At 43.6% G+C, this 27,991-nt stretch overlaps 1 protein-coding gene and 1 non-coding gene across 6 annotated transcripts in view; one reads left to right on the top strand and one right to left on the bottom strand.

Moving 5' to 3' along the window:
* Nucleotides 1–3,455: 3,455 nt before the first annotated feature.
* Nucleotides 3,456–27,991, top strand: part of ARHGEF37 (Rho guanine nucleotide exchange factor 37) — a 40,625-nt gene continuing 16,089 nt past the window's right edge. For 4 of the 5 annotated variants that reach the window (XM_053665908.1, XM_053665907.1, XM_053665906.1 and 1 more), the window contains exons 1-4: nt 3,456–3,642; nt 17,253–17,449; nt 18,636–18,759; nt 25,293–25,440. In XM_053665908.1, coding sequence (XP_053521883.1) covers nt 17,264–17,449; nt 18,636–18,759; nt 25,293–25,440 — 458 coding nt within the window. In that variant the 5' untranslated portion in view covers nt 3,456–3,642; nt 17,253–17,263. The remainder of the gene's footprint in view (nt 3,643–17,252; nt 17,450–18,635; nt 18,760–25,292; nt 25,441–27,991) is intronic. The other variant, XM_037161888.2, reaches the window with a different exon arrangement.
* Nucleotides 24,005–24,112, bottom strand: LOC119061414 (U6 spliceosomal RNA). Its single transcript, XR_005084774.2, has one exon. It is a non-coding gene; the product is annotated as a U6 spliceosomal RNA (small nuclear RNA).

Genomic DNA, 27,991 nt, shown 5'->3' with positions numbered 1-27,991 from the left:
TAAAAATAAAAAAGAAAAAGAAAGAAACAGAGGTCATATAGAGGGATATCAGTGGGGGTGGGGGTGTTGAGAATGGAGAAAAAGGTACAGGGAATAAGAACATAATTGCTAGGTACAAAATAGACAGGGAGAGGTTAAGAATAGTATAGGAAATGGAGAAGCCAAAGAACTTGTAAGTAGGTCCCATGGATATGAACTTAGAGGGGCAATGCCGGAGGCAGGAGGGTACAGGGTGGAGGGGGATAAAGGGGAGAGAAAAATGGGACAACTGTAATAGCATAATCAATGAAATATGCTTTAAAAATAAAATAAAAATTCCTTTTTTCAATTTCAGTTAACCAGACTCAGTTTTTGTTGATTGCAACCAGAAGACTCTGACTAACTACATAGTCTTTAGGACATGTTCAATCCAAGAGAGTCTGATGCTGCTGGATAAAGTCATGGTCAAATTTACACCTGGTCTGGGAGTTCTGTCTAGGCTTCTTTTAAACCTCATGTCTGCTGGCCCACCCTAAACTGCTTCCTTCTCCATCTCCCACAACTTCTGAATTCGTACTCAATAAACACATAGTCAGCACCTACCTTATACAGGGCAATATGCCAGGCCCTGAGAGGACTCCAAGGTCAATAAGCTGTAGCCCTGACGGTATACTTTTGAATTTGAACCAGGAAAATATATTTTCTTTTCAAAAAGTAAATTTAAAAGTTGATCACTCTGTTGAGGGTAGAAGTGAAGGGAAACTCTTTTTATCTTTGAGTTGGTGTCACTGGGGGCAAGGTGATGTCCATTTTTTGGTAAATGTTCCAGAAATCAATCCCAAAAGGCAACTGGATTCCTTTGTTAGAGTTTCCAGTAAAAAAAAAAAACAGATAGCTCTCTAGAGCACTGAGAAAAGAATGCCTCTTCTGAAGTTGACAACTAGATTGCTGTTCATCAGAATATTTGTGATGAGCCCTGGCTGGTGTAGCTCAATGGATTGAGCCCGGGCCTGCGAACCAGAGGATCGCAGTTTGATTCCCAGTCAGGGCACATGCCTGGGTTGCAGGCCAGTCCCCAGCAGGGGACACACTAGAGGCAACCATACATTGATGTTTCTCTCCCTCTCTCCTTCCCCTCTAAAGATAAATAAAACTTTAAAAATTTAAAAAAATATATTTGTGATGAGGATGAGAGATGGGGAATTAGTGCTAATGCATTAGGAATGTAACTACAGATAATGCACAGTCCTAAAGTAGAATCAAAGAAACATCCATTTCACATGAAAACACCATCCAGTTTATCTCCTTTTTCTTAAATTACCAAGTAAATTTTTCTCCAGCGGAGTGGGGACTCTGCTAGCTGTGAAGCAAGCCCCTATAATAAAGCGATTGCCCAGGAGGGTGGACACTTGTATATGAAAACACAGAATACACAACACAGTCAAGGAAGAAGGGCACACGTGAATAATGTCACCAATGTTAAAGCAGGTAAAGCAGATGTTTCCACACAACCAGGAAAAACTGGTCACACGCATGCAACGCTTACTTTATAGGAGCTTAAACCGATGAGCTGAGCACTCACAAGACCCTCAGCCACAAACGGGAAGTTTGATCTAGAAGTCAGACTTGGTTTTGGGGTCAAGTCTTCACCTCTTTGGTGACTTTGGACAAGTCATTTAACTACCGGAGGACTCGATTTTCCTTCAGACTTCCTTCAGAACAGGAAGGAAACTTAGAGAGGATCTAAACTAGCCTCTAACTTTTACATGACTTTTCTTTAAAGCATCCCCAGTAAACCTCTGATGTTTGGTGACAGGATGCTCACTGTCTCCAGGTGACTGATACCATTTTGGAAACACTTTGACTGTTAGAGACATTCTTTCTTACATATTTGCAATGTGTCTCTGCATAGCTTTTCTCTCGCTGGTAACCTCAAAGGTCAAGTCTAACCCACAGACAGCTCTTTCAGAAAACTTTCAACTTCCTTTGCTTTTCTCCTCTACAGGCCGAAACCACCCCCTCCTCTCCACTATTCTCATCCATCACGTTCAAGATAACGGCAGCATTCTGGCCTTCATATTTTTATGTCGTAGGGCACAGGTTAAGCACTCTGAGGCTTCAGACAGTCTGAATTTGAATACCGGGACTGTCACTTAGCTGTGTGCTAGTGCACAAGCTACTTTCATTTCTCCAGACTGATTATCATTCTAAAATGTATAATATAAATAATCAGCAGCAGCAGCAGCAGCCTACCTATCTCGTAGAGAAGCTGTGAAGGAGATAAGTGAGGAGACAAGTAAAATGTTTAGTAGAGTACCTGGCAATATTACTACTGCTATCACTAATAATAATAAATAATAAGTTCTAATAATGAGAATAAGAATAAATGTTAGAACCTGAAGAATTTAGAAATGTTAACCTAGTCGATTCACGACTCCACAAAGAAAGTCTGGTTGCTCTAACCTGAAACTTCCCACACTTTTCATAGCAATTATCACTTTCAATTGTGTGTTCAGCGTCTGAATCACCCCGAAGAGGGCGAGGACCTTTTCTGTCCTGTTGACTGCTGAGTACTTAGTGCCTAAATCAGTGCCCCGTTCACAGTAGTTAAGAGAATGGACAAACACCTTCATATCGTAGAAAAGGAAACTGGGGTGCCGGGCAATGGCGGCTTTGTCTAAGACTGTGCCGAGGGCTCCCAGGAGAGCTGGGACAAGAACCCAGAGGTCCTGAGCAGGTGACACGCGTAGTCAAGTCAAAGTCCAGTCCTAAAGTTTGGTGATTCGGTCGGGAGCACTGATATCCGGTGATTCAGGCTTCAACTTTCCCACCGGGCAGCCTAAGTTCCGCCCCCTATTTTTTTTTTCTTTTTAAAGATTTTATTTATTTATCTTTAGAGGGGAAGGGAAGGAGAGAGGAAGAAGAAGAGAAATATCAATGTATGGTTGCCTTTTTGTGCGTCCCCTGCTGGGAACTGGCCTGCAGGGAACCAGGCCTGCAACCCAGGCATGTGCCCTGACTGGGAATCAACCGTGATCATGTGGTTCGCAGGCCCGTGCTCAATCCACTGAGCTACGCCAGCCAGGGCTCCGCCCCCTATTTTCAGGTAGTCGAACCCAAGGAGAAGGCTGTGTACTGAGAAGCCAAAAGAGGGTGTGTCCCGGCTGGCTCCGCCCCCTATTTTCAGGTAGTCGAACCCAAGGAGAAGGCTGTGTACTGAGAAGCCAAAAGAGGGTGTGTCCCGGCTGGCTCCGCCCCCTATTTTCAGGTAGTCGAACCCAAGGAGAAGGCTGTGTACTGAGAAGCCAAAAGAGGGTGTGTCCCGGGGCACACGCTAACACCCACTGGGCAAGGCTTCTCACTGCCTTGGGGTTGTTGCTGCTGCAGCCCGGCCATCCCAGCTGGGTCAGCTCCCGGAAGCAGCAAGTGGAAAACAGCCTGGCTCCAGAAAGACAATTAACAAAGGCGGGGGACCGGGCCGCCCATTCCCAGTGCACGCACGCAGCGTGGGCAAAGCCGTTCCAGCCCGCGCCCTCGGTGGGGACCACCGCTCAGACCTCCGGTGTGGGGTAGGTCTGGGCAGCCCGGAGCCCCTCCCGCCCCGGCTGCACAGTCACCGGGCGGCGGAGCTCCGTGCATGAGCCCGGGCACCTTGCCCGCGCGGTGAGTCTGCCTGGCAGGACAAGGCCGCGTGGGTGGGGGGTGGGGGAACAGCTGCGGTCAGATCTGAGAAGGGCGGTAGGGGAGCGCGGGAGCCACAACCCTCTGTCCCAGGTTGCTGTGTAGCTAGCTTTGTGTCTTGAGCCTTAGATAATGCAAGCAACCAGCTCCATGCGACCCAACAGAGCCGTTTTACAGGTGTCGAACTGAGGCCCAAGAGGGGTAAGCTGGTCTAGTAAAAACTAATCATTCCTTGTGTCTGTTCATCCCTGCCTGTTTCCGTGTAAAATCTGAGACTACTTTGAAAAAGAATCCATACATTAAAACAATGGAATGATTCAAACAATGCTAAAGAATCCCTGCCAAGAAAAGTATAATTGTAAATAGGCAGTCAAGGCCAGGGGAAAAGAGAACGGAACTCTGACGTCCATCAGGGGAGCAGCCGTGGCCAAGGGGGCCTCAGAAAAATAGTGCCAAAGCTGGGGCTGGAAGCCAGACGGCTGATTGGGCCCCGGCTACAGTGCCCCCTGCCGGATGAGACCCTGGACCTTAGAGGACAGCCTGCCCAGGTTCTTAACCTTCTTGGGATCACTGGCCCCTTAGAAATCTGGGTGCCTTCCCAACAGAGGGGTTCACACATAACCTTGCACACGGTTTCAGACTTAACATGAAGCATGTCTGCCGTCGTCAGGAGTGACTGAGGTTGTTACTTGGACTGCACCATTTCAGCCCAGTTTATTTTCTCTTTTCAGGGGAAGCCCCTGGGCCCTGGCTGGTGTGGCTCAGTGGACTGAGCACCTGCCTGTGAACATTATAGAGGGTCGGTAGTTTGATTCCCAGTCAGGGAACATGCCTGGGTTTTGGGCCAGGTCCTCAGGGGCGCAAGAGAGGCTACTACACATTGATGTTTCTCTTCCCTCCCTTCCCCTTTCTCTAAAAATCTTTTTTAAAAAAAGGGAAAAAAGGCCCTGGCTGGTGTAGCTCAGTGGATTGAGCAAGAGTCTGTGAAGCAAAGGGTCACAGGTTTGATTCCAGTCAGGGCACATGCCTGGGTTTCAGGCCAGTTCCCAGTGGGGGACAACATGAGAAGCAACCACACATTGATGCTTCTCTCCCACTCTTTCTCCTTCCCTTCCCCTCTCTCTAGAAATAAATAAGTACAATATTTTTTTTTTTTAAAAAGGAAAGCATCTGGTTAAAGAATGTCTGCTGTGAGTCCCGACAGAGTCCTGGTGCTCTAGCACAGGTTGTTCATCCTCTCGAAGGCCTCGTTTTCTTTCTCTGCTTCGTACGTCAGGCTCTTGTCAGACTTCAGAATGAACACTGAGTTGGAGCCTAGCACATGTGTTCTGTGTGAGTGGTGCCCACAACCCAGTGACGGAACCCAGTGCCTCACAGCTGTGCCACTCGGAAAGGGAGTTGGGCTGTTCCCAAAATGAAATAAAACAGAACTTGAAAAATTGTAAATCTGCTAGTATAAAGTCAACCCTGTTATGACTTACAAATGGCAGCACATACCTTGTGGTAGTAATCTAAGTTAGAGTGTACTTACTTAGAATAATGCACTACACTCAATATTTGACCCAAGGTCAAATGCTGAAAATAGAAACTACCAGACATTTTTAAAAAAGAGAGAGGAAAAAAATAAAACAAAATTGCCAGACACTGTAACAAAAACTGTTTATTAGGCCTCACTTCCCTCTCTGAATGGGGCTTGTTTTTCAATGAGAGGGAAGACAAGGACACACTTGGGAACCTGGGTGACGCCCAGGCTTGCGGGGGGGGGGGGGGGGGGGGCAGGTCCGCTGAGTTTCCGCCAGGGCGCAGGGCTGCTGACAGTTGGCTCATGTCTCTCTTGAATCAGCTGCTCACTGTGCTAAACAGTGCCTTGGGTGATTCTGCTCTAGATCAAATGAATGGCTTTTTATTTAACAAATGGGGGGAGGGGTGTCTTTGGGTGCTGACATTGAAGCAAAGTGGCATTTGTTGACCTTGATTTTCCAAAGCCTATTGCTTGTTTATTGACAAGCTTAAGAACGAAAACAAATCTATGAATCCAAAATCATGGAGACAGGGCCTACGCGGGCTTCCTTATCTATAAAAAGAACCGCTCTTACAAATTTTAGTGTTGTCTCTTTTCTCTACCATTTTAGGCCTTGCAATTACAGCCAGGGAAATATGGCTAGGAAAAGTATCTGGGGACAAAAATGTGTGTGCCTAAAACGTGCTCCTGGTGATTCTTATACACCTCTGGTTATGAGTGTTGCTGGGGTGGGGATTCGTTGTGGGGGACTATTGAATCTTTTACATTTCTGTATTGTTTATCTAGTTATGTAATGAACAAGAGCTTCTCTTGTAATTTCAGCAAACAAATAAACAAACAACCCCTTGATGTCCAGTGAAGACATATGGGTAGCAAAAAAGTACTTGAAAATAGGTCCAAGATCATTAATCACTGGGGAAATGCACACTAAAACCACAATGACATATTGCTTTGTACCTCTCAGGTATGGCTAAAATTAAAATGACTGACTGCACACAGTGTTAATGAGATTGTGCATGAACTGGAACTCTTATACACTGTTGGTGGGAATGTAAACTAGTACCACCACTTAAAAAAGTTTTACATTTCTTTTAAAAGTTAAATATATAGGTATCATGTGACACAGGCATCTCATTCCTCTGTCCAGCTTTATTAGAAAAGAGAAACGAGAAACAACCACTATACGGATAAACAAACTATGGTATATACATCTAATAGAATACTGCTCAGCAATAAAAAGTAATGAACTATTGATACATCCTACAATATGGATGCATCTTAAAAGAATTTTCCTGGAAGAAGCTAGAGAAAGAAGAGTAGTACATGCTATATAATTCTATTTATGTAAAATTGAAGGAGAGTTGCTATCTCTCACCTGACTTCAAAATTTTTAGTGACTTTCAAAAGTTGCGTATGATCATATTAGTCTAACTCCACTGGTAATAGTGTTGTTGACAATTTGATGATTATTCTGCCAGTGTTTATCTGTTGGGAACCGCCCTGCCTGGTTTCAGGAGCTATAAACCCCCCGTAGATAAGGCTGAGTGAGTGACTGAGCCACTAAGGAGACAAAGCTTATCTTCCTGGCAGCAGCGCTGCTTCTGCTTCATCCATCTCTGGCCCCCAACGCTTGCTCAGTTAGTCAATGACTTGTAAGGCCCCTCGGAGGAGGGACAACCTGACAGACACCATCACTTGGGAGGCCCTCAAGGAAGGACTCGGGGGGCTGCAGCAAAGAGCGGTGATGGACTCTCACCCCTCCCCCCATTTTGATGAAGCCTGAGTCCTCAGTCTGTCTGCGATAAGTCTTGGAGAATTCCTTGGCTATCTGCCTCCTCTGCCTGACTTAAGCCTGAAAACAATGACAGAGGGTGGTGCAGCCTTGTGCTGGGAATGGCAGGCTCCCCGGGTGATCAGGCCTGACAAAGGATATGTAAAATCCTGTGATGCCTGCTTTGCTAAGAATGCTCTTAGTTAAATCATAAAGGCCCAGGCAGAAAATGAGTTTATTTTCCCAAAGTTTTGTAGCCTTTTAGCTGATAGACCCTGACTTAGAAGAAGCTCTAATAGTTCTTTGTATGCTATCTACTGTCTACTGCCTGACAATGATTAATAAGTTGTACCTGAACTCCTGTGCAAAAAAACCAATAAAAGCCTGTTTAGGCAAGGGTCGGGGTGCTCCCCCCTTGAGAGAGTAGCCGGGTCCTCCCTTTTCCTCCACAGGACTCGGTAATCCATGTGAATTTGTCTTGATTTTCCATCCATAACGCCGTAGGCACTGCAGGCCAGTGCACGTGTCAATTATCCATGTCATGTATTCATTCATTGAAATAGTTGAGCACCTACTATGTGCTAGATATGAGTTGACACTAGGTAACGTGTTGGAATTAACACTAGGTAATAAAAGAGACATGATCGCACCCTGGGTGTGTGGCTGTTGCTTGGGGCATTGCCTGTGCACCAGAAGTTTGTGGGTTGGATCTCCAGTCAGGACACATACTTAGGCTGCAGGTTCAATCCCCAGTTGGGACACTTACAGGAGGCAACCAATTGATGTTTCTCTCTGACATTGCTCTTTTGTTCTGTCCCTCTTCCTCTGTCTCTAAAAATCAATAAACATATCCTCAGGAGAGGATTAAAAAAAGGCTATAAAAGAGACATGATCCCTGCTCTTGTGGAGTGTACAATCTGTTGAATGAACCAATAGAACAAATAGAGTAAGAAAATATCTACTGGGGGAGAGGAGTGGTTCTTTGAAAGGGAGATGGGAGTCAGGGAGGACTTGCCTGGGTTTCCAGCAGGCAAGTAAAGCAATCCGTTTTATGCTTTTGAATGACCACTCCGCTCAGAGGCTGTGCATTCAGTCCGGAGGCCGTTGTACTGGCCCAGGGGAAAGGTGATAGAGGTTTCGACTCAGGTGGCCTTCGAGATGGAAAGCACTGAAAGAACTAATGGGTATCCTCAATAGAGCAGATCCTAGAGGCTGATACCGATCAATGCTCTTTGAATTCAGCAGTTTTATCAATTTTTCGTCCATATTAACTTTCTTATTGCCTCCCCCACCTTTAGCCACCATCATCACATCTTATTCCTTATTTGTGAGGATGTCACGGGAGACTGGCACCTCCACCTTGCTGGTCCAGTTACACTAGCTTACAGCATTCCTTTGATCTACTGATCTAGTTAACTTTACGTAAGGGAATGAGGATAATCTGGCATGACCTGTTTGGTGTCGTTGTTGTTATTGTTAACCTAGGCTGGCTCCAAGGGCTCTCTCCCATTTTCTAAAGGGCTGATAGAACATCTGTTTTAATCAGGTGGCAGAAACCCCACCCAGCATGGATCGTGGCAAAGCAGGGTGGGGAATGAAAATGTAAGAAAAGTCCAAAGAGAATCAGATTTGTTTCATCATGACTGGACTGAGTAGTGCCATTGGAGCCCAGTCTCCTGGTCCCTCTTATCTCTGAGCTCCATTTCTTTGGTATTAGTTGGGTTCCCAGTCAGGCTTTGGTGCATGGTTGTTATTCTCATCGTCACGGTTACCCCTTCCCACTGTCTGCTTCAGTGTGGTCCGTCACATGCCCTTAGACAACTGTTTCATCCGTCTGATCCATAGTAATGTCATGGCTTTTAGTTGAACAATAGTAGTAACAAAAACAACAGTTACTCTTATTGAGCACTTACGATGTGCCGGGCACTCTGTGAGACACTTCACATGGATTATCTAATTATAAGAAAGGTCATATAATTCTCTCAGGAAAGTCAGCAGAATCAATTTAAGAGCAGATTTTCTGGCTCCGGGATCTGGGCTCCAAACCTTCATAGCTCCTCCGGTAGTCACACTTTAGAGTGAAGAGGGAAGCAAAGCCACCAAAATGTGTGCCTATTTCTCACTTTTTCTGAACATGAATCATCAAATAGAGTTGGCAGTCATAGTTGGGGGGAGCTTTGAGGTTCTTCTTATAATTTTGTCCGTTCCAGATCCGTCAGGGTTGGAGAGTTATGGAAGCTCTTTGTACAGGACCCTGCCCTCTGACTAGTGTTTATATCTTCATAAACCAGGCTCATTAACCAGGCTTCCTATGTGGCCACTCTTGTTTCCATAGGTGTTTGTTCCCTTTATTCTTCAGCAGGGTCTGCGGCTGTCATGGTGCTTGAGCTTTATCTGTGACAGCCTTCCCTAAGCCCTGGAGCCTCAAACCAGAGGTTTTACTTCCTCCTCCCGCCAGGTGCTGAAATTGACCTACTAAAATCTGGGGTAGGAGAATGATGCCTGTTCAGCTTTCTTTGCTGTGACGTTTTACCTTCTGGGAGAACTTCAAGGTGATGGTGTCACTTTCCCCCATAGATCTTACTTCCATTTCTCCAGTTCTGACTGGTCAGAATTAGGGTCGGAGTATTATTTTCCCATTACTCCCCTTGTCTTGAAAGGGATGAAGTAATCAGGATGCTTATAACATTTACTTAGTTCCTCTTCTTTCAGAGGAATGAAACGTGGAGCAAATAACCAGATACTTTAAATGTCCTTCCCTTATTGTAGGGCTGTTTTTTTTTTTCTCTATCTGTGTATCCTCAGCATCCAGGAAAATGCTTGGCATGAAGTAGCTGTTCCAAATTGCTCTGTGTTAGTGTGAGCAGAGGGGATAAAAATTAACTGCTTTATCCCATCCTAGAGTCAGAAGCTCTTGCTGCAGAGCATTCATCAGACACTTTTTTAGCACTATGTGCTAGACTGACTTTAATTCCTCATTGGCTCTCACAGGGCATCAGCAATCTCTAGGCTCAGCATGGACTGGACCGTAAGGAAAGCCACATTTCCCTGTTTGTTCCCCAAGACAAGCCGCCTTTATCAGGCCAGACAAGGCAGTGGAACAAGGGCACCCAGCCTGCTCTCCCAGGCTTTTGAGCGGCATTTGTCCTGAGAGTGTTGCAAAGATAGTGGATCACTTAAGCTATATAGTATTCTGTTTGTTTTTTAACTTATTTTGAAACAATTATAGATCAACATGAAGTAGTAAGGATGATCAGAGAGGTTTTGTGTACTCTTTACCTACTTCCTCCAATGGTTACATCTTAAATATGGTACAAAATCTTAACTATGGTACAACATCAAACCTAAGACATCGGCATTGGTGTAATACATGTGTATGATCATTCTATGCCATTTTATTACATGTGTACATTTGTGTAACCACCACCTCAATTATGGTAATAGATCTAGCACCACGAAGTCCAGTCTGGTACACTTCTTTTTTTTAAAGATTATGTTTATTTAGATGGGAAGGAAAGAAGAGAGAGAAACATCAGTGTATAAGAGAGACACATCGATGGGTTGTTCCTCACATGCCCCTAACTAGGGATCCGGCCTGCAACCCAGGCATGCTCTCTGACTGGGGATCAAACTGGTGACCCATGGGTGCTCATGCTGGCCCTCAGTCCTCTGAGCCACACTGGCCACGGCTGGTGCTGTTCTTTTATGGTCACATCTACCTGCCCCTTACGGTCATCACTAACCAAGTGGCCACTAATCTGTTTTCTGTCCCTATGACTTTGTGTGTAATATAAATGGGATCTCACGATCTGTAGCCTTTTCAGTCTGTCTTGTTTCAGGCAGCATGATTCCCTCTAGAACCATCCACTTGTTGCTGTCAACAGTTCATTTGAGTTCTCAGTAGTCAGTGATATTGGATGTACTACAGTTTCTTCAAAGCCATTCACCTATTAAATATACCTATTAAAAAGCCTTTTATTGTGTCTAGTTTTGGGCCACTAACAAATAGACTTCTATGAACGTTCATGAACAGGTTGTTGTATGGATGTAAGTTTTCGCTATCTGGCATAGATGCCCTGGAGTGTGATTGGTGGTGAGTGTGTGTTTAGTTTTTAAAGAAACTGACAAACTGTTTTTCCAGAGTGGCTGTACCTTCTACATTCCCACCAACAATGAGTGAGGGATCAAGTTTCTCTGTAGGCCTGCCAATAGAGAGTATTTTTCTGGTAACAGCTTCGTTGGGATATAATTCACATCATGTATTTCACCCATTTAAAGTGTATGAATTAATGGTTTTTAGTGTAGTCACTGAGTTGTGTAACCAAAACTACAACAAATTTAGGACATTTTTGTCATCCACAAAAGCATCTCTGTGCCCAGTAGCCACCCTAGGTGCCTACCTGCTCTGCTCGGAAACTGATTTACTTTCCATTTCTGTAGACTTGCCTATTCCAGACATTTCATAGAAATGGAATCGTAAAATACATGGCCCTTTGTGTCTGGCTTCTTTCACTTAGCACAGTGTTTTCTAGATTCACCTGTGTTGTAGCGTAGATCAGTACTTCATTTCTTTTCATTGCCAAATAATATGTAATATTTACAAAAATGGTAAGTGTGTATCTTTCCATTACATGGGCGATGCACTAAGAAAAGAACAATGCTGCTACAGAGAGCTTTTGCCAGGCCTGCGTGGAGGCCTAGATTGCAATTAACCTAAGTATAAATTAATGCAATTTTTAATATTTAGAAGTTCCCTATAAGGTATTACATATGCATTTTGTTTATTTAGGAACAATTATGAGTGGTGGGACCTGAGCAGCTCTCCTGAAATCCAGTTGGGATCTCCCTGGAGAAGCGAGGCACAGGGTGGCAAATGCCAGCGATTCAGGCCAGGGGCAGGTCGGCAGACCACAGGCTGGAGTAGAGCTGTGCGACAGACAGTTGCGTCCCAGGATTGCGTTCTAGGCCCTTTGCCTCCTGAACAACCTCCCTCTCCCCAAACACTTCGTTTACATATTATCTGATCTACGGGTCAGTGTTTACTGCGAAGGACAGAAACTTCTGCTGCTACTAATACATCCAGAAGGACCAGTTATGCATGCAAATATGTAGTACTGGGAGGCACAGAGGAGGAGGCAAGATGAATCAGTGCTTGTCTGGTCTCTAAGAGCTTAGCATTGGGCAGGGAGATGAGGCGTGGCCCTAAATAACCCAAGTAAAGGCTAAATGGGAGCCATGCCACTTCCAATATTAGGAAATATTTTAACCATCAAGAAAGGAACAAAGAAGAGTAAGTGCTCAGGGTCTTTTTGCCTAGCTCTATTTAATTTTAACATTTTTACCATATTTACTTCAGTTTTGTTTTAAAACAAATACAGTGTCTCATCTGCTCAGCAATAAAAAGGAAGGAACTATTGATACCCACAGCAATTTACATGCATCTCCAGGAAATTACTCTGAGTGAACAGTCAGTTCCAAAAGGCCACATACTGCATGGTTCCTATACACGTACTATATGAGTAACTTACGTTCTTGAACTGACAGGTGAAAGAAATGGACGACACGTTCCTGGCTGCCAGGGGTTAAGCATGGGGTGGGGGTGGAGCTGAGGGTGGAAAGGCAACACGAGGGATGTTTGTGGTGGAACTGTTCTGTATCTTGACTATCAGGGTCCACCCCTGGGTGTGACATTGTGTTTTTAAAATAACTTTTTACTTTTTGAGTACAATTGACATACAGTATTATATCAGTTTCGTGTGTACGACATAGTGATTAGACACTTATGTAAATGTCTAATTATAAATTCATTACAAATATCTTCTGATCTGAGACATCTCTTTTCTTTGGGTTGTAGAATGGTTTATACACAGAAGAACATTTCAGTATTATTGTAGTTATATTGAACAGTCTTATTAGTCTTTTCTTTTGGAGTTTGTACATTTTATGTCTTATTGAAGGAATCCTTGCCAGTTGGGGAGCATAAAAATATTTTCCTGTGTTTTCTTTGGAGAATTTAAGAGTCTTAAATTTTTAAGAGTCTTAAAAAATTAAGACATTTACCATTTATGTCTTTAATGTTTCTGGAGTTTATTTGGAAGTGGAATTGCCTTTGTTTATTTTTCTATATGGGAAGCCAATTATCTCGCGGATCACTTTTTCCCACTGACTTATAATGAGACTATGTCACATGCCATTCCCATGTTCATTATGGTCTGTTCCGTTGATCTGTTTGCTCCTGTGTCAGTAACATACCGCCTAGTTACTAGGGCTTTTAAGTAGATCTAAGTGTCTGATGCGACAGGCCCCCCGCCTTGTTTTCCAGAATGGACTTAGCCATTATTGGCCTTTTACTCTTCCTTACATATTTTAGAGTCATTTTATTATGTTCTCAAACAAACAAACACACCTGGTTACAAGTTTTGTTGGAATTGTATCGCATCAGTTTGGGGAGAATTTTCACCTTTATGATACTGATTCTCACTATCCGTGAACACACAGTATCTCTGCTTGTAATTCTTAAATGTATTTCAATAAAGTTTTATAATTTTCTTTATAAAGGTCATAGTATACATCTTTTGTTAAATTAAGATATTTAGGAAGAAATAAAGGGTATTATTCATTTATTATGTTTTTGTATTATTATGCTGCTATCTTCCTTTAAATTGTACTTTTAAATGTTGTGGACATATATAGGAATATGATTTATTTTTAATATTGATCTCCAGCAAAACGAGAAACTCTCACTTTTTCTTACATTTGGTTTATTATATAAAAGCAGATAATTTAAAGGGGTGGGTAGTTCTACATTTGGTACGAGAAACAGGGACAGATTGTTCCGCAGTGTTTGTTGTGAGAAACGATCTGTTCTTTTCCCTTTCCTTCCTGCTCCAGCCACTGCTGGGCAGTGACTTCTGTCATTCTTAGCTGGTTATTTTGGCATTTACCTGCATGTCTTTAAGTAGCATGCGTGTACTGCTACTCGCTGAGTTTTCAGGGTAGGCTTTGTTCTTTGGCTTTTACTATGGAAGATGAGGATTTGGCTATTTTTTTCTACACCCCTTCCACCACACATACACGGCCTTCCCATTACCCTATCCCCTTAGTATAGTTGCAGGTAATATTAATTAGATCACTTCCATTATTCTGTGTTTAAATTCTATTTATAACTGATCCAGGTAGTGACCTGGATCACTATTTATAACTGATCCAGGTAGTGACTTATATTTTTTGTTATTAAAAAGTTCTTGCCCTAGCTGGTGTGGCTCAGTGGATTGAGTGCTGGCCTTCGAACCTAAAGGTCACCGGTTTGATTCCCAGTCAGGGCACATGTCTGGGTTTCAGGCCAGGTCCCCAGTAGGGGGCGTGCATGAGAGACAACCACACATTGATGTTTCTCTTCCTCTCTTTCTCCCTCCCTTCCCCTCTCTCTAAAGATAAATAAATAAAATCTAAAAAAATAATTGTTATAACAATTGTTTTTGTTTGTCAGTTTGCTTCTTAATTTTGCATATATCATCTGTGTCGTTATGTCTAAATAAACACCATATTCTCTACTTTATGATAAATCTGTTTCCAAGACCTTCTAGTACCTTCTGAAGTACTCTAGACCAGACTGTTGACATCTAGACCAGACTGAAGTACATCTAGACCAGATGTCTTGCCATCTGCCTGTAGCCAGCAGTCAAATCAAGGATTCCCTTCACCTGTCCCGGGGACTGCCCCAGTCCCTCTCCCAAACTGGATCACCAATCTCCGGATCCCATGTCTTCCTCTTGCTTGATTTCTTTCTTTATTTTGTTGGAGCACAACCTCTGATAGTTTTCTGAGAACAGGAACATAACAAGGTAAATTTTTGAGGCCTTCAAGGTTCTGCAGTTTTTCCTTCAATGTGTTTAGGTGTGGGGGTTTTGTTTTTTTGTTGTTGTTTGTTTTTTAAACTTGTCCTACTCTAGGCTAGTACTTCTTGGATTGAAGAATTCATATATTTTATAAATTCTGGAGAATTCTTGGTCTTATCTCTTCAAATACTGCCTCTCCTCTCTTTAGTATTGCCTTCTGGAGCTCAGATCTGATACACGCCCCTCTTCGTTCAGTAACCCAGATCTCTTAAACTCTCTTATAGTTCCCCTGCTTCTGTGTTTTTAGCAGTCTGGATAATTTCTTCAGCTCTACCTGCCCCTTTCTCTTTTCTTGATATCTGTTGAATCTGTCTACTCAGTTATTAATTTCAAAGACTAAATTTTAATTTTTGTGAATTGTATTTGGTTCTTTAAAAATCATACAGGTCTTAATTTTTTTTAATAAAATACTGTTGTTATTGCACATCTTTGCAAGTTAGCAAATACAGTTTTATTTATTTATTTATTTATTTATTTATTTATTTATTTATAGAGGGGAAGGGAAGGAGAGAGGGAGAGAAACATCAATGTGTGGTTGTCTCTCATGTGTCTCCTGCTGGGAACTGGCCTGCAACCCAGGCACGTGCCCTGACTGGGAATTGAACCGCAATACTCTGGTTTGCAGGCCTGCACTCAATCCATTGAGTTACACCAGCCAGGGTATACAGGTCTTAATTAAAAAAAATATATAGTGTGCTGGCCCTGGCTGGTGTAACTCAGTGGATTGTGTGCAGGCCTGCGAACCAAAGCATCTGATCATGGTTTGATTCCCAGTCAGGGCACATGCCTGGGTTGCAGGCCAGTTCCCCCAATGTGGGTGTACTAGAGGCAACCACACGTTGAGTTTCACTCCTTCTCTTCTTCCCTCCCTTCCCCATCTCTCTAAAAGAAATAAAATCTTTAAAAAATATAATGTGCTTTTCTTTCCCTGCTTATTTTATAGATTTTATCTTGGTGTCTGATTATCTGATGCTCTTGGGGTCTAATTCCGCTCTTCGTTGTTTCTGAGGATGCTCACTCACGGTGGAGGTCCTGTCAGTTTGGGTTTGGAACTCGTCCTCACAGCGGGCTTGTCTGTTGTAGTGCCATGTGAGGATGTGTCCTTCTGGAAACATTTTATTTGTCCTATGGGCACTCAGAGTGGCATTGGTAGCATTGGTCCAGAATTTTTTTCTTGTTAATTTCTTATCTTTAGGCCGTTTGAACCCAAAACCTAGTGAAGGCAGGCCTGTTGTTATGAATTTTCAGAAGAGAATTTTCCCCTCAACCAGGACTCAAACCCAAGATAAAGGAGCATCTTTGTCATCTTCTCTGTGGGTTGCGGGGGCCAATGTTTTTTCTTTTCTACCAATTCACCAGAGTCCTTGGGGGTCCCCTTTCTGCGAAGGAGCTTGTCTCCTCATCTTGCCTGGGCACTAACGCCGAAGTCCCTGGCTCACTGAGCCGGGCGGTGCCCTCTTCCTTGCCCACTCTGGCCACTTCAGCTGTGTCAGCTCAACTGCTCCTGCTCTGGTTTTCAGTTCCCTCTGTTTGGGGACCCTGATGATTTCCTTCCATCTCTTGCAAGTCCTGCCATGCAGTGAAAAGAAAGCTTGTTCTAGCTGATCTACCATTTTTAGATATTTTCTGGTGGGAAGGTTTTTCAGGCCATCTTGTCCATTGCCGTTTGCACTTTTTAAACTTTGAGATAAAGAAGAAAAATACATCTAGCTGGGAGGCTCACGTGGCCTGAGAGAGGATGAGGGACGGTGCACAGCAGGTGCAAAAGCAGAGGCAGAAAGTGACCGAAGAAATGGAGAAAAGCACATAACTCTCTTTTCACTGGAGGGTGTGTAGGTTGGAACTGGCCACTGGGCTGCAAGGGGCATCTCACAGCATGGACTACCATGGTCACGAGCTTTCTTTCAGGAAGTTTAAACTGGAACCATTTCCAGGATGAATGGGTGTGGGTGGCAGCAGGTGGGAGAGGGTTTGGATTTGGGAAGCTGATCTTGGAGGCTGTGGAAGTAGCCAAGGAGACAGGTAGTATGCCCAAATGGGGTAGTGGGCGGGGCAGGGAACCACTCCAGGAGGGGTGGGGGGAGAGAGAGACTGACTCAGTTGAACCAGATAAAGAAATCTGGGTCAAGAGCTGGGGGGAAAAAATAGAAGAAAAGCCAGACAAGCACATTGTCTGAATCCTGGGAAATTAATTTAAAATGTCAACAATTTTCTTAGTTGTGTTCTACTTTTTAAGGCTGTTCACATACCACTCACAAATGCTAATATACAGTTCACCTTGACTGTGGATGTAGCTAATGATGTTTTTAGGCTGCTCCATGAATAGTTAGCTTTGGATTAGTGACCAGCATGTCCCAGTGGAGCTCCTGGAAATGAGTTGGGATGCGTTTGCCTTCCCCAGAACCTGCCGACATGGCCGATCGTGGGGCCGATGAGCCATCCTCCAGGACAGGGAGTCCGGATGGAGAAAGTCAAGTCTCTGAGGACAGATGTTCGCTCCATCAGAGGCTGGCCATCAGGGAGCTCATTGACACCGAGGCCTCGTACTTGCATATGCTCCAGCTCTGTGCCTCGGACATCAGGAGCCGCCTGCAGCAGGTACCTGGGTGGGGCCACACACAGCCTATGTTTTGGGGCAAATGTGGGTCCTAGGTTCTGAGACCTCACATCTGATCCTTGGAACAGGCTTGATGGAGGGAAAGTCACAGTGGACCTCACCTGGATGTAAGCCCTGTCCTTCCATTTACTGGCCATGCAGCCTTCAGCAAGGCTTCGGAGGCTTAGCGTGTTCATCTGCTAAATGGGGAGAGGGATGATCACCGTAGAGAATTAAGTCAGCTAACGGATAAAATAGCCCTTTATCAAGTTTAGAACAGATTGCTGGAACCAACCTACATTCTCATTGTCTTATTGGGGGACGTGGCATGCAGAGGTTAGTACATGGTGGGTTTCTATTTTAGGGTTCATTTTTACAACTTTCCCCAGCTGATTTCAGAAATAGTACAAGTTTTCTCTATAAAATTTCAAGCATTCCCTAATGTGGAAGTTCCTTGAGAGCAAAGACCATTTAGTTCACTGTGTCCCAGTCCCGACACACAATGAATGGACTTCAGTCAGTGTTTCCCGAGTGAATGCAATGAAACACTGAAGTGGGTAATGTAGAAGGTGAAAGTCTCACATTTTACTCTCCAGAACTTTGGATTTTTTTTCTGTAGGCATTAAATAAGCAAATATCGATTGTTACTTATTTTAACAAAGATCATACTCTAGATATTTTTTTACAGTTATGTACCCAGAATCAATCAATCTATCGATCCCTATCTATCAATCATCTGTCATCTCTCTCTCTCTCATATATGTCCCTGCACATAAATAGATGTCCTGTGTCCTTTTTTAACAGTGGTAACCTTAGTTAATAAGATATGGTGTCCAGAATACATCTCAAGGTGATGGTGATATGTGCCAAATATATCAGCTGGAAAGAAGTTCGACTCCCCAGCCTTCTATGACAGATGGGAAATGAGGGAAGAAAAATGATAGCTGGTAAAACCCCAGCTTAGTTTTCCTTCCAGACTGAGTGCCCATTTTTTCTTCCTTCTTGTAGAGTAATGGAAACATCTAACTTATAACATTTCCAAGTCCTTGCAAACATTCCACTAGGGCAGCCTTCCAAGAGCAGTGGGCCCCTGTGGTTGTGAGTGTTCTCTACTGTCCTCAAGGCCTGCAAATCTGGTCCCTCTACTCACCTCCCAGCAACCTCTCTTGGCTTCTTTGCTCTTTCCAGCTGCCACAGGGAGATCTGGATGTCCTGTTCTCAAACACCGATGATATCATCAAGGTGAACAGCAGACTTCTTCAGGATCTGCAGGAGACAGACTCCAGGGAAGAGGAACAAGTGCAGCTAATTGGTAAGCAAAAGACGAGGCAGCTGTCAGCCTTGGATTCCTGTGGAGTTGTTCTCAGCATGTGGTCATTGCAGAACCATGTCCAGAGTTTCAGAAAAATGCAGCTCAGTGGAGGACTGCGTTTGGGATCCCTGAAACAGCTGGTCTCAGCTGGCAGGACCCTCAAATAATATCTAGTCCAACCCATCGAGCGCAGGAGTACTTAACATGTAGTAGCCCTCTTCATTCCCATGACACCATTACCTATTGATTATTATTATCTGCATCTTACAAAGAAAACCCAAGGCCCAGAGAGGTTCAGTTACTTTCCCAGGGCCACACAGCTTGACCACAGAGAACGAGGATTTGAAGCCAGATCTTTCAGACTCTAGAACCCTAGCTCTTGACCATTCTGCCTCCCTTTTTCTTCGTTGTAACTAATCCCAGCTAGAGGTAGAACGCCCTTTAGATACAGGGAGTAACTTTTTCTCTGCTATGATTTCTTTCCACTCTATGACTGGAGAAAGACAAGAAAAGAGGAAATACGTCTTTACCTTGTCCCAGGGAATTCCTGCCTTTTTGGACATTTCTGCTCTATGGGGGTGCGCCTTCCTTTGCCCTCCAGTTACAGACACACTCCCATCCCTGGCCATAGTGGTGTGATGCGGTGCCTTTGACCTCACCCACATTCCCATGGAGGCGCCCATGTTGAAGAGAAGATGGCACCTGCCGTAGGTTTCATGGCTACACCCAAGTTGTGTCTCGGTGGAGGTCATCTCCGCAGTTGGTGGCTCTCCCTGACACACCGATCCTCCTACCTGTAGTTTTGGGTGACCTTTCCTGCTGAGGGAGCTCCCTCTGAGGAGTCACTGGGCCAGCACTGGGGTGGCAGTTTGGTCCTGGGCTGTAATGCTGCTGTAGGAGGCTGGACCTCGCTGGTCTGGGTTCCATCAATTGTCCCAAGGGGGGCTCGGTCCAGGGAAGAGGTCCAGCCCATAGCTTTGGCAGGCATGGGGGTCAGCTCGGCTTCCTGTGGTCCAGGGCTCTCCACCTGCCCTGTATGGTCAATACATTTCTCTTCACCCTCACCACTCCCCCCATATGGACAACCAAATACTCTTGCTTGGGTATTTGTAGCAGCTTCTAAAAGCTCTTCCATTTACCACTCTTGATCCCAGCTGAGCCTCCACATAGTGTAGCGCTAATAGACTATTTTTAGAATACTTTAGGTTTATAGAAAAATTAGGTAGGAAGTATACAGAGAACTCTCATATACTTCTTCCCTACATGCAGAGTTTTTCCTGTTCTGAATATCTTACATTAGCATGGCATACTTATTATAATTGGTGAATGAATATTAATATATTAGTGGCTGAAATCCATAATGTGCATTGGGCCCACTCTTTGCGCTGTACAGCTCCGTGCACTTAGACTGATACAATGTCATGCTCTAAAAACTCTCTGTGTCCTGCCTCCTGACCCCCTTCATCCTCCAACTCCTGGAAACCAGGGATCCTTTCCTGTCTCCATAGTTTGCCTTTTCCATATGTCATGTTGCTGAAATCATATGGTGTGTGGCCTTTTAGGAGTGGCTTCTTTCATCTAGTAATATGCACTTAGGGTTTCTCCATGTCTTTTCCTGACTCAATACCTCATTTCGTTTTTTATAATCACCATGGATGTGGTGCAGTTTGTCCATTCACCCACTGAAGGACAACAGGTTGCTTCTAAGATCTGGCAGTTGTGAATAAGGCTGTTATAACCTTAGTGTGCAGTGTTTTAAAAAACTATTTAAAACTTTTTGTGGTAGAATATACGTAACTTATAAAATGTACCATCATAATACTTTTAAGCGTACATTTAGTGACAGTAAGCAGTCCACCTTGTTATACCACTGCTGCCTCGTCCTCAGCTGAAAACGCCCACCCACGCAGCCCCTGGTCGCGGCCACGCTGCTTCTTGTTTCCATGTGTCCGGGCCGCCGGGAGCCTCCTATCAGGGGAGCCCTGCCTGCTGCCTCGTCTTCCGTGTCCGGCTTTCTCCACTTTGCATGATGTCTCCAAGGTTCTTCTTACACTTTTTATCGTGACATAATTTTAGACTTAAAAAGTTGCAAAATAATACAAAAGCTCCTATATATCCTTCATGTAGCTTCCCCTAACTTTGATGTCTTACCTATCCATAGTACACTTATTGAAAGAGCGGAATTAACACTGTTAACACTACAGACCTTTCTCAGATTTTATCAGTGTTTCTGTTAACGTTTTTTTTTTTTCTGATCCAGGATCCAAGATCCAGTCTAGGGCATCACATTTTATTTAATTGTCATGTTCCCTTAGTTTTCTTCTGTCTGTTACAGTTCTTTAGTCTCTTTTTGTCTTTAGTCACTACAATTCTTCTGAAGAGTTTAAGTTAATAGAAAATTCCTCAATTTGAAGTTTTTAGTTATTAAAACTAAAATTATTTTATATATTTTGTAAAAGTTTACATATACAATTCATATTTTACATATCTGTGCTATAATACAAATTTTGTATTTTATAACATTCTATATGATTTATAAAATTATAATTATTAAGTTAAGGTTATACACTTTTGGCAGGCATATCACAGTCAATGTCATGTTCTCAGTGCATCATATCACATGATTATACTACACATTACTACTTAGAATAGTGATAACTTTGATCACATAGCTGATAGAAGGTGGTATCTGCTAGATTTTCCACTGTAATGTTACTTTTTTCCCCTTTGTAATTAATAAATACTTGTGGAGAAAAACTTCAGCATTATGCCAATGTTCTGTTTCTTTTCAAACTTTAGTCAATTTTAACATCCATTAATGGTTCTTTTTAAAAAATTATTTTTAGTGATTTTTTAAGACTTTTTATTTATTTATCTTTAGAGAGGAAGGGAAGGAGAGAGGGAGAGAAATATCAATGTATGGTTGCCTCTTGTGCATCCCCTGCTGGGAACCGGCCTGCAACCCAGGCATGTGCCCTGACTGGGAATCAAACTACAGTTGTTTGGTTCACAGGCCCGTGCTCAATTCACTGAGCCACACCAGCCAGGGCCATTAATGGTTCTTGCTACAGTAATTATTACTGGTATTCTAATTATGATTTTCTATTTCCATTATTCTCCTTTTACATTTATTAATTAAAGTTATCTTTTAAGAAAGAACTGTCCTCCTGGCTGGTGTAGCTCAGTGGATTGAGCAAAGGCCTGCGAACCAGAGGATTGCAGTTCAATTCCCAGTCAGGGCACATGCCTGGGTTGCAAGCGAGTTCCCTGCAGGCCAGTTCCCAGCAGGGGACGCACTAGAGGCAACCATACATTGATGTTTCTCTCCCTCTCTCCTTCCCCTCTAAAGACAAATAAATAAATAAATATTTTTTTTAAAAAAGAAAGAACTGTCCTTTCTCTCCATTCATTTTTCTTCAGTTATTTGTTTATATCAATATGGACTCATGGATTTTTACTTTATTCTGTGAGGAAGAAATTAGTACTATCATGATTTATTTTCTTGCTCAAATTGTGCCAACTTCAGCTATGGTGAGTTCCTTCAAGTTGGCTCCTGTGTCCTTTCAATGCACCTCTAACATTTTTTTAGTACTTCCTCACTTTCTGACACCACAGGATGTTTCAGGATCATCTTCTATTTTCCCTACCTCATCCCTAGAACCAGCCATTCCTCCTTGGAGCTCTGGCTCCTGTCTTTGGAGAATGGTCTTTAGACACCAGGTTCCAGCCTCTGGTGTGATCACTGCTCCTGGGGTGTCATGGCTCCTAAGCCTTCTCAGCTGGTAGAGCTAGGAAGTACATGTTTATATGCTGTTACATGCATATACACATATCTATGTTTCTTTCTATATCTATTTATCTATATTTATGTATTTAACACCATGAGTTCATACTGATACCTCCAATTCCACCAGCATCGAAAGGTTTATTCTAACCTTCCCCCTTTTCTTATTTGCAACATCTCTCTGACAGGAAGAAGTGGCTGTCATTATTTATGATATACTTACTTAGTCATTCAAAGTTAGCAAACACATAAGAAGTTTCATTATTACTAAGAGTGTCACTGTGAAAAACAGGTCCTTTGTTTGTAATTTCCTCGCCACACTCTTTACTGTGATTATGTTTTGTTTGTAATAAATTTCTATTGCTTGTATTCCATTTGGGGTTATCCCTCCACACCTGGTTGGCCTTAGTTACATTTATATATCACATATATATATTATATATTTGTATGACATAAATGTGTATATATATGTACATAAACACACACACATATGGTCTGTCCAGAAGGTATACAGCCAAGTACTATGAAAAATAGAGACATTAATTGAGAAAATACAAGGTACAAGAAACAGTGTACATAAGACAATGACTCCTCAGTCTTTTTTAAAGTAGACACCTTGGGACCTCACACAGTTCTCCCAGTCATCATCAGTTGTCCCATCATATTTTCCTGAATCTCATCAATGGTCTGAACTCTCTTCCCTTTCAAAGGTGATTTTAGTTTTGGGAAAAGCCAGAAGTCACAGGGCACCAAGTCTGGGCTGTAGGGAAGTTGAGTCAGCGGGGTGATTTGATGGTTCACAAAAAAACTCTGCATGAGATGTGATACGTGAGTGGGCATGTTGTCATGACGAACCTGCCAATCACCAGTTGCCCATAGCTGTGACCTCTGAATCCTCCAAAGGATTGTTCTGCTGAGGAATGTTCAAGCTTAATACAAAATTTGATGTAGATTCTGCAGAGGAATGTTCAAGCTTAACACAAAATTTAATGTAGATTCGTTGCACTACTCGCTCAGTCATTTTGAAAGTAAGGCCACACAGTACACATACTCACTCAACAGTGTCTACCACCCCCACTGATTAGTACAGTGAAGTGGTCATTGTTCACGCATGCGCATTCCACTCCACTCTCCTTGGGTGTCAGGTTACATCGATGTCGCGCAAACCATTCTTGTTATATTAACAATAGCTGGACTTTTTCTGGACAGACCTTGTATATACAAATTTGTGTATATATACACACACACAAACATATATGTATACACACACATCTATATCTATATATCTATCTATATACTGGAAATGTGTGAAACGTTTCATGGTTCTAAGAGTAAGAGCTATACAGAAGGGTATTCAGCAAAGCATTACCTCTCATTCTTACCACCCTATCCCATTTCCTCATCCTTTCCGACCTGTTCCTTCCCCCCCTACAGATAGCCAGTCTCATAAGTTTGTGATTTAAATATATGGAATGCATTACAAATTTGCATGTTATTCCTGCACAGTGGCCATGCTAATCTTGTCTATACTGTTCTAATTTTGGTGTAAGAGCTGCTAAAATTGAGCACTGTAGTGATCCTTTTAAAACAGAAACCAGATCATGTCACCTCTGCTCAAAACCCTCTAGTTGCTACCTGCCACCATTAGAATAAAATCCAAACACCTTACTCCACCTTCCTTCCTTCTTTCCTTCAAAGCCCTCCATGATCTGGCTTCAGTTTCCTGTTTATTTGGTCAGCGCTGTGCCCTTGCTCACTCTACTGCAGGCACAGTCGCCTTCTTGCTCTTACCCGCATGCCCAGTGCTCACCTGCCTTCAGACCTTTGTATCTGTTCTTCCCTGAGCCCGGTATGCTGCCCTCCCCTAGATATTCCCAGGGCTAGGGACTTCTGGTCTCTGGTAAACATTTTTCACAGAAGCCTTCCCTAAATAGATCTGCCACTCTCTAACTCTTTTTCTGCCTTTGTCTTAGTTCATGATACTCATCTCTACCTAGCATATGGACTATATTTACTTACTGTCCACTTCCCCCACAGAGTATAAGTCCCGTGAGATGGGGATTTTGTTCTGTTCACAGAGCCTAGAAGAGTGTGTGGCATATAGTCAATAAATGAGCAGTTGGTAAATATTTGATGAATGAAGTTTGTGTCAAATGCTTTACATGTATTATTTCACTTAATCCTCATCAAAAGAAAAAACACTTGGAAGTGAGTAGTATTTTTATTCCAAACTATAGATGAGAACATGCAGGGTTGGAGGGGTCAAAGGCTAGCCCAGGCTGCGCAGCTGGGAAAGGGTTGACTGGAAATCTGGCCCTCTTCCTCCCCAAGTCTGAAGACCGGCCGTGCCGTCACTTCCTGGGCTGTGTTACAGTGCGTCTTTGCAAACTGGGCGTCAGTGGCTGTGCTTGCCATACATGGTCATTGTAAAGGTACAACATGGGTGTGTTTTGTCAACTGTAAAGCACTGTAAAATATGAGCATTACCAATATTGTTGCTGTAATTATAACTACCATTTATCAAGTCCTCAGTGCGTCAGCCTGAGCTCTGTCGCATTCTGCCACCGATCCTTACAGCATGCTTGTGGAAGTCAAATGAGACAAATGGAAACCCAGGGAGATGAGGCACCTTGCCCAAGGTGACAAAGGTGGTCACGCTGGCAGTTGTCTCACTCATTACCTCCCCATCCCAAGCAAAGGGACAGACAGACATGCCTTTGTGAGCTCCTTGTTGCTTTTTCACTGTCAGGTAACTTATTCCTGGAATTCCAAGAGGAGTTGGAGCGAGCCTATCAGGTCTACTGTGCCAATTACGACCAGGCCTTGCTGCTGGTGGAGTCGTATCGGCGGGAGCCAGAGCTGCAGCGGCAGATCCAGAGCATCATTGAGGCCGTGGTGTGAGTAGAAAGACCAGTGGGCATTTGTTCCTGCTGCAGTGATCCCAAGGTCATGGACTGTTAAGGCCTCACCTCCATTTGGTGATGCTCGCACCACTTCCAGAGTGTCTCAGTCAGGCTACAGACACAAACACTCCCAATTCTCAGTGGCTTCAAACCAAAAAGGCTTACACCTTCCTTTGCTCCATTGTGGGGTGGCTTGGGGCTCTTTTCATCATCCTCACTCTGCGACCCAAGTTGGTGGCAGTCCCTGTCTGGAATATTGCCAGTAATTGGGGCAAAAGGAAAAAGAGCTCTGGAGGGTTCAACACTGGTAACCAAATGCTCCAGCTTGGAAATGATAGCTATTGCTTCCCACAATTCATGGGCCAGTACTAATCCAGTAGCTTTATCCAAATACTGGGAGGCAGGGTGTGCTGTCTTGCCCTGAGTCAGGAAGTGGGAAACCAGAAACATTTGGTGTACAGCTTTCACGACTCCCATAGGAATGGCAGTGAGGTTGGGGGGGCCACATGCTGTGACAACAGTGTTGGGAAGCAGGTGTGTATCACCTGGGGAGGCCTCTCTGCAGGTGGCTGCCGTCCTGCCCCATGGAAAAGGATCAGAACGGCCCTGGGTGGCAACACAGCCAGAGCTGACACCAGTGGATGGAAGCCTCAGGTAGAGATGTGTAGAGAAAAAAATTTTTAGCCTTAGCTTGTGTGACTCAGTGGATTGAGTGCAGCCCTGTGAACTGAAAGGTCGCTGGTTCAATTTCTGGTCAGCGCACATGCCTGGGTTGTGGGCCGGGTCCCCATTTGGGGGGGAGTGTGAGGGGCAACCACACATTTGCTGTTTCTCTCCCTCTCTTTCTCCCTCCCTTCCTCCTCTCTAAAAATAAATGAATAAATTCTTAAATTACAAAAAATCTAATTACAGTTTTGAATGGGTAATATAGTTACATGGTTTGAAATGTTTAAAACATCCAAATTTATACAGTAAAAAAGGAAAATCTCCTCAACGCTGCCTCTTGACCCATTCAATTACAACTCTCATCCCAAAGTTAATGCAGCCACTTTAAATTTTTTTATGGATCTTTGCAGAGTTCCTTTATGCATGCACAAGCAAATTCAAATAGTTATTTAATAGCTACAGAGTTCTTTTCCAGGGCAGGTTTATGGTTTAACCATTACCCTGTTGGTAATTTGGTTTGTTGCCAGTATTTTACTGTCGTAAATATAGTTGCTGAATAGTTTCCACCTTGCTTTGGTTGAGGTGATGTTTCTGAGGATAGATGACTGGGGTCGGATTGATGGAACAAAGGGATGAGCACTTCATATGCTGCCAAACTGCTTTTCTAAGCCATCTCACCAGTCGATTCTCCCACCAACGGGCCTGCTTCCCTGCATTCCTCTAGCTCAGGTATTATGTTGTCATTTTTGTTACCTATCCGAAAGGCTGCATGCAAATTTTTCTCCAGATTACACGAGAAAAGCTGTATGTGTCACAGTCTGCTGTCACTCTGTAGTGTGATGCCTTGATAATTATGGAGAAGAAATGTGATTATCTGTTTGAAGAGCCCCTGCCCTCTGATTTGTGAGGTGACAGTTGTCCCCAGGAGGCAGTTGGCCTGTTCCTATGGAAAGTAAGCCCAGAGGACAGAGTTTTGCCAATACCTGGCAGTTGCATCCACCTCCCCTGCCATGGTCAGCCAGGCACTAGGAAGGGCAGATGGTCGGCGTAGGTGTGTCCTGACGGTCGGATTGCAGCCCTGCCGCCTCACTCCCTGCAGCTCGGGATGGCACTCCCACCTGCTCTGCCTATTTTTAGCCTCATAGCTGATCTTTCCTGACCATTTGGTCTGGAGATTTTTCCTGAGGCAAAGAGCAAGAGCGTAGGGTACCATAGAGAGGTGGGAAGAGAACGGTCTTGAGCAGCGTTTGTGAGTCTTTGTGGAGACTTGGACCCTTGTGGGTTTCTCAAAAGCCAGGCCTGAGGGCTACTGGTCATGATGAATGAACAACTGTTGGAGAGACCCTACATGTCCTAGGTGCCACCTACTTGCACACTCCCTCTGCAAATACCAGTTGTCATCATGAAGGGGATCGGAGAAATAGTCACCCATTCATAACTGGCACATCTGGAAGAGACCCTGACACCATTAGTTTCTGTATGCTTTTTATTTTTTTTACTTTTTTAATGAAAATTTCAAACCTATAGAAAAAAAGGATGCAGTGAACACTTACATACTCACCACCTGATATGAACCAGTGTTAATCTTTTGCTGTTTGCTTCATCGATTTTTATGCTGAACCGTTTAAAAGAAAATACAACTGTTATGACTTTTTTCCTTTAAATACTTCAAGTGCATCTCCAGACATTAAGCTCCTGTCATTTGAAAAGCTTTTCTTTTTTAAAGCAGCAGAACCATTTTATTCAGTGAAATGCCCTGTGGCTGCCCCATCTGGAGAACTGTGCTTGGGACACATCCGAGTGGAGATGTTTGGTAGGCAGTTGACCATGTGAGTCCGGAGCTCCGAACACAAGTAGAAAGCAAAGATCTGGTTCGGGC

This window comes from Artibeus jamaicensis, unplaced genomic scaffold, assembly GCF_021234435.1.
Source record: "Artibeus jamaicensis isolate MK-2021 breed Jamaican fruit bat unplaced genomic scaffold, CSHL_Jam_final contig_432, whole genome shotgun sequence".
Classification (NCBI taxonomy): Eukaryota; Metazoa; Chordata; class Mammalia; order Chiroptera; family Phyllostomidae; genus Artibeus; species Artibeus jamaicensis.
This window is presented reverse-complemented; position numbering and strand designations above follow the sequence as displayed.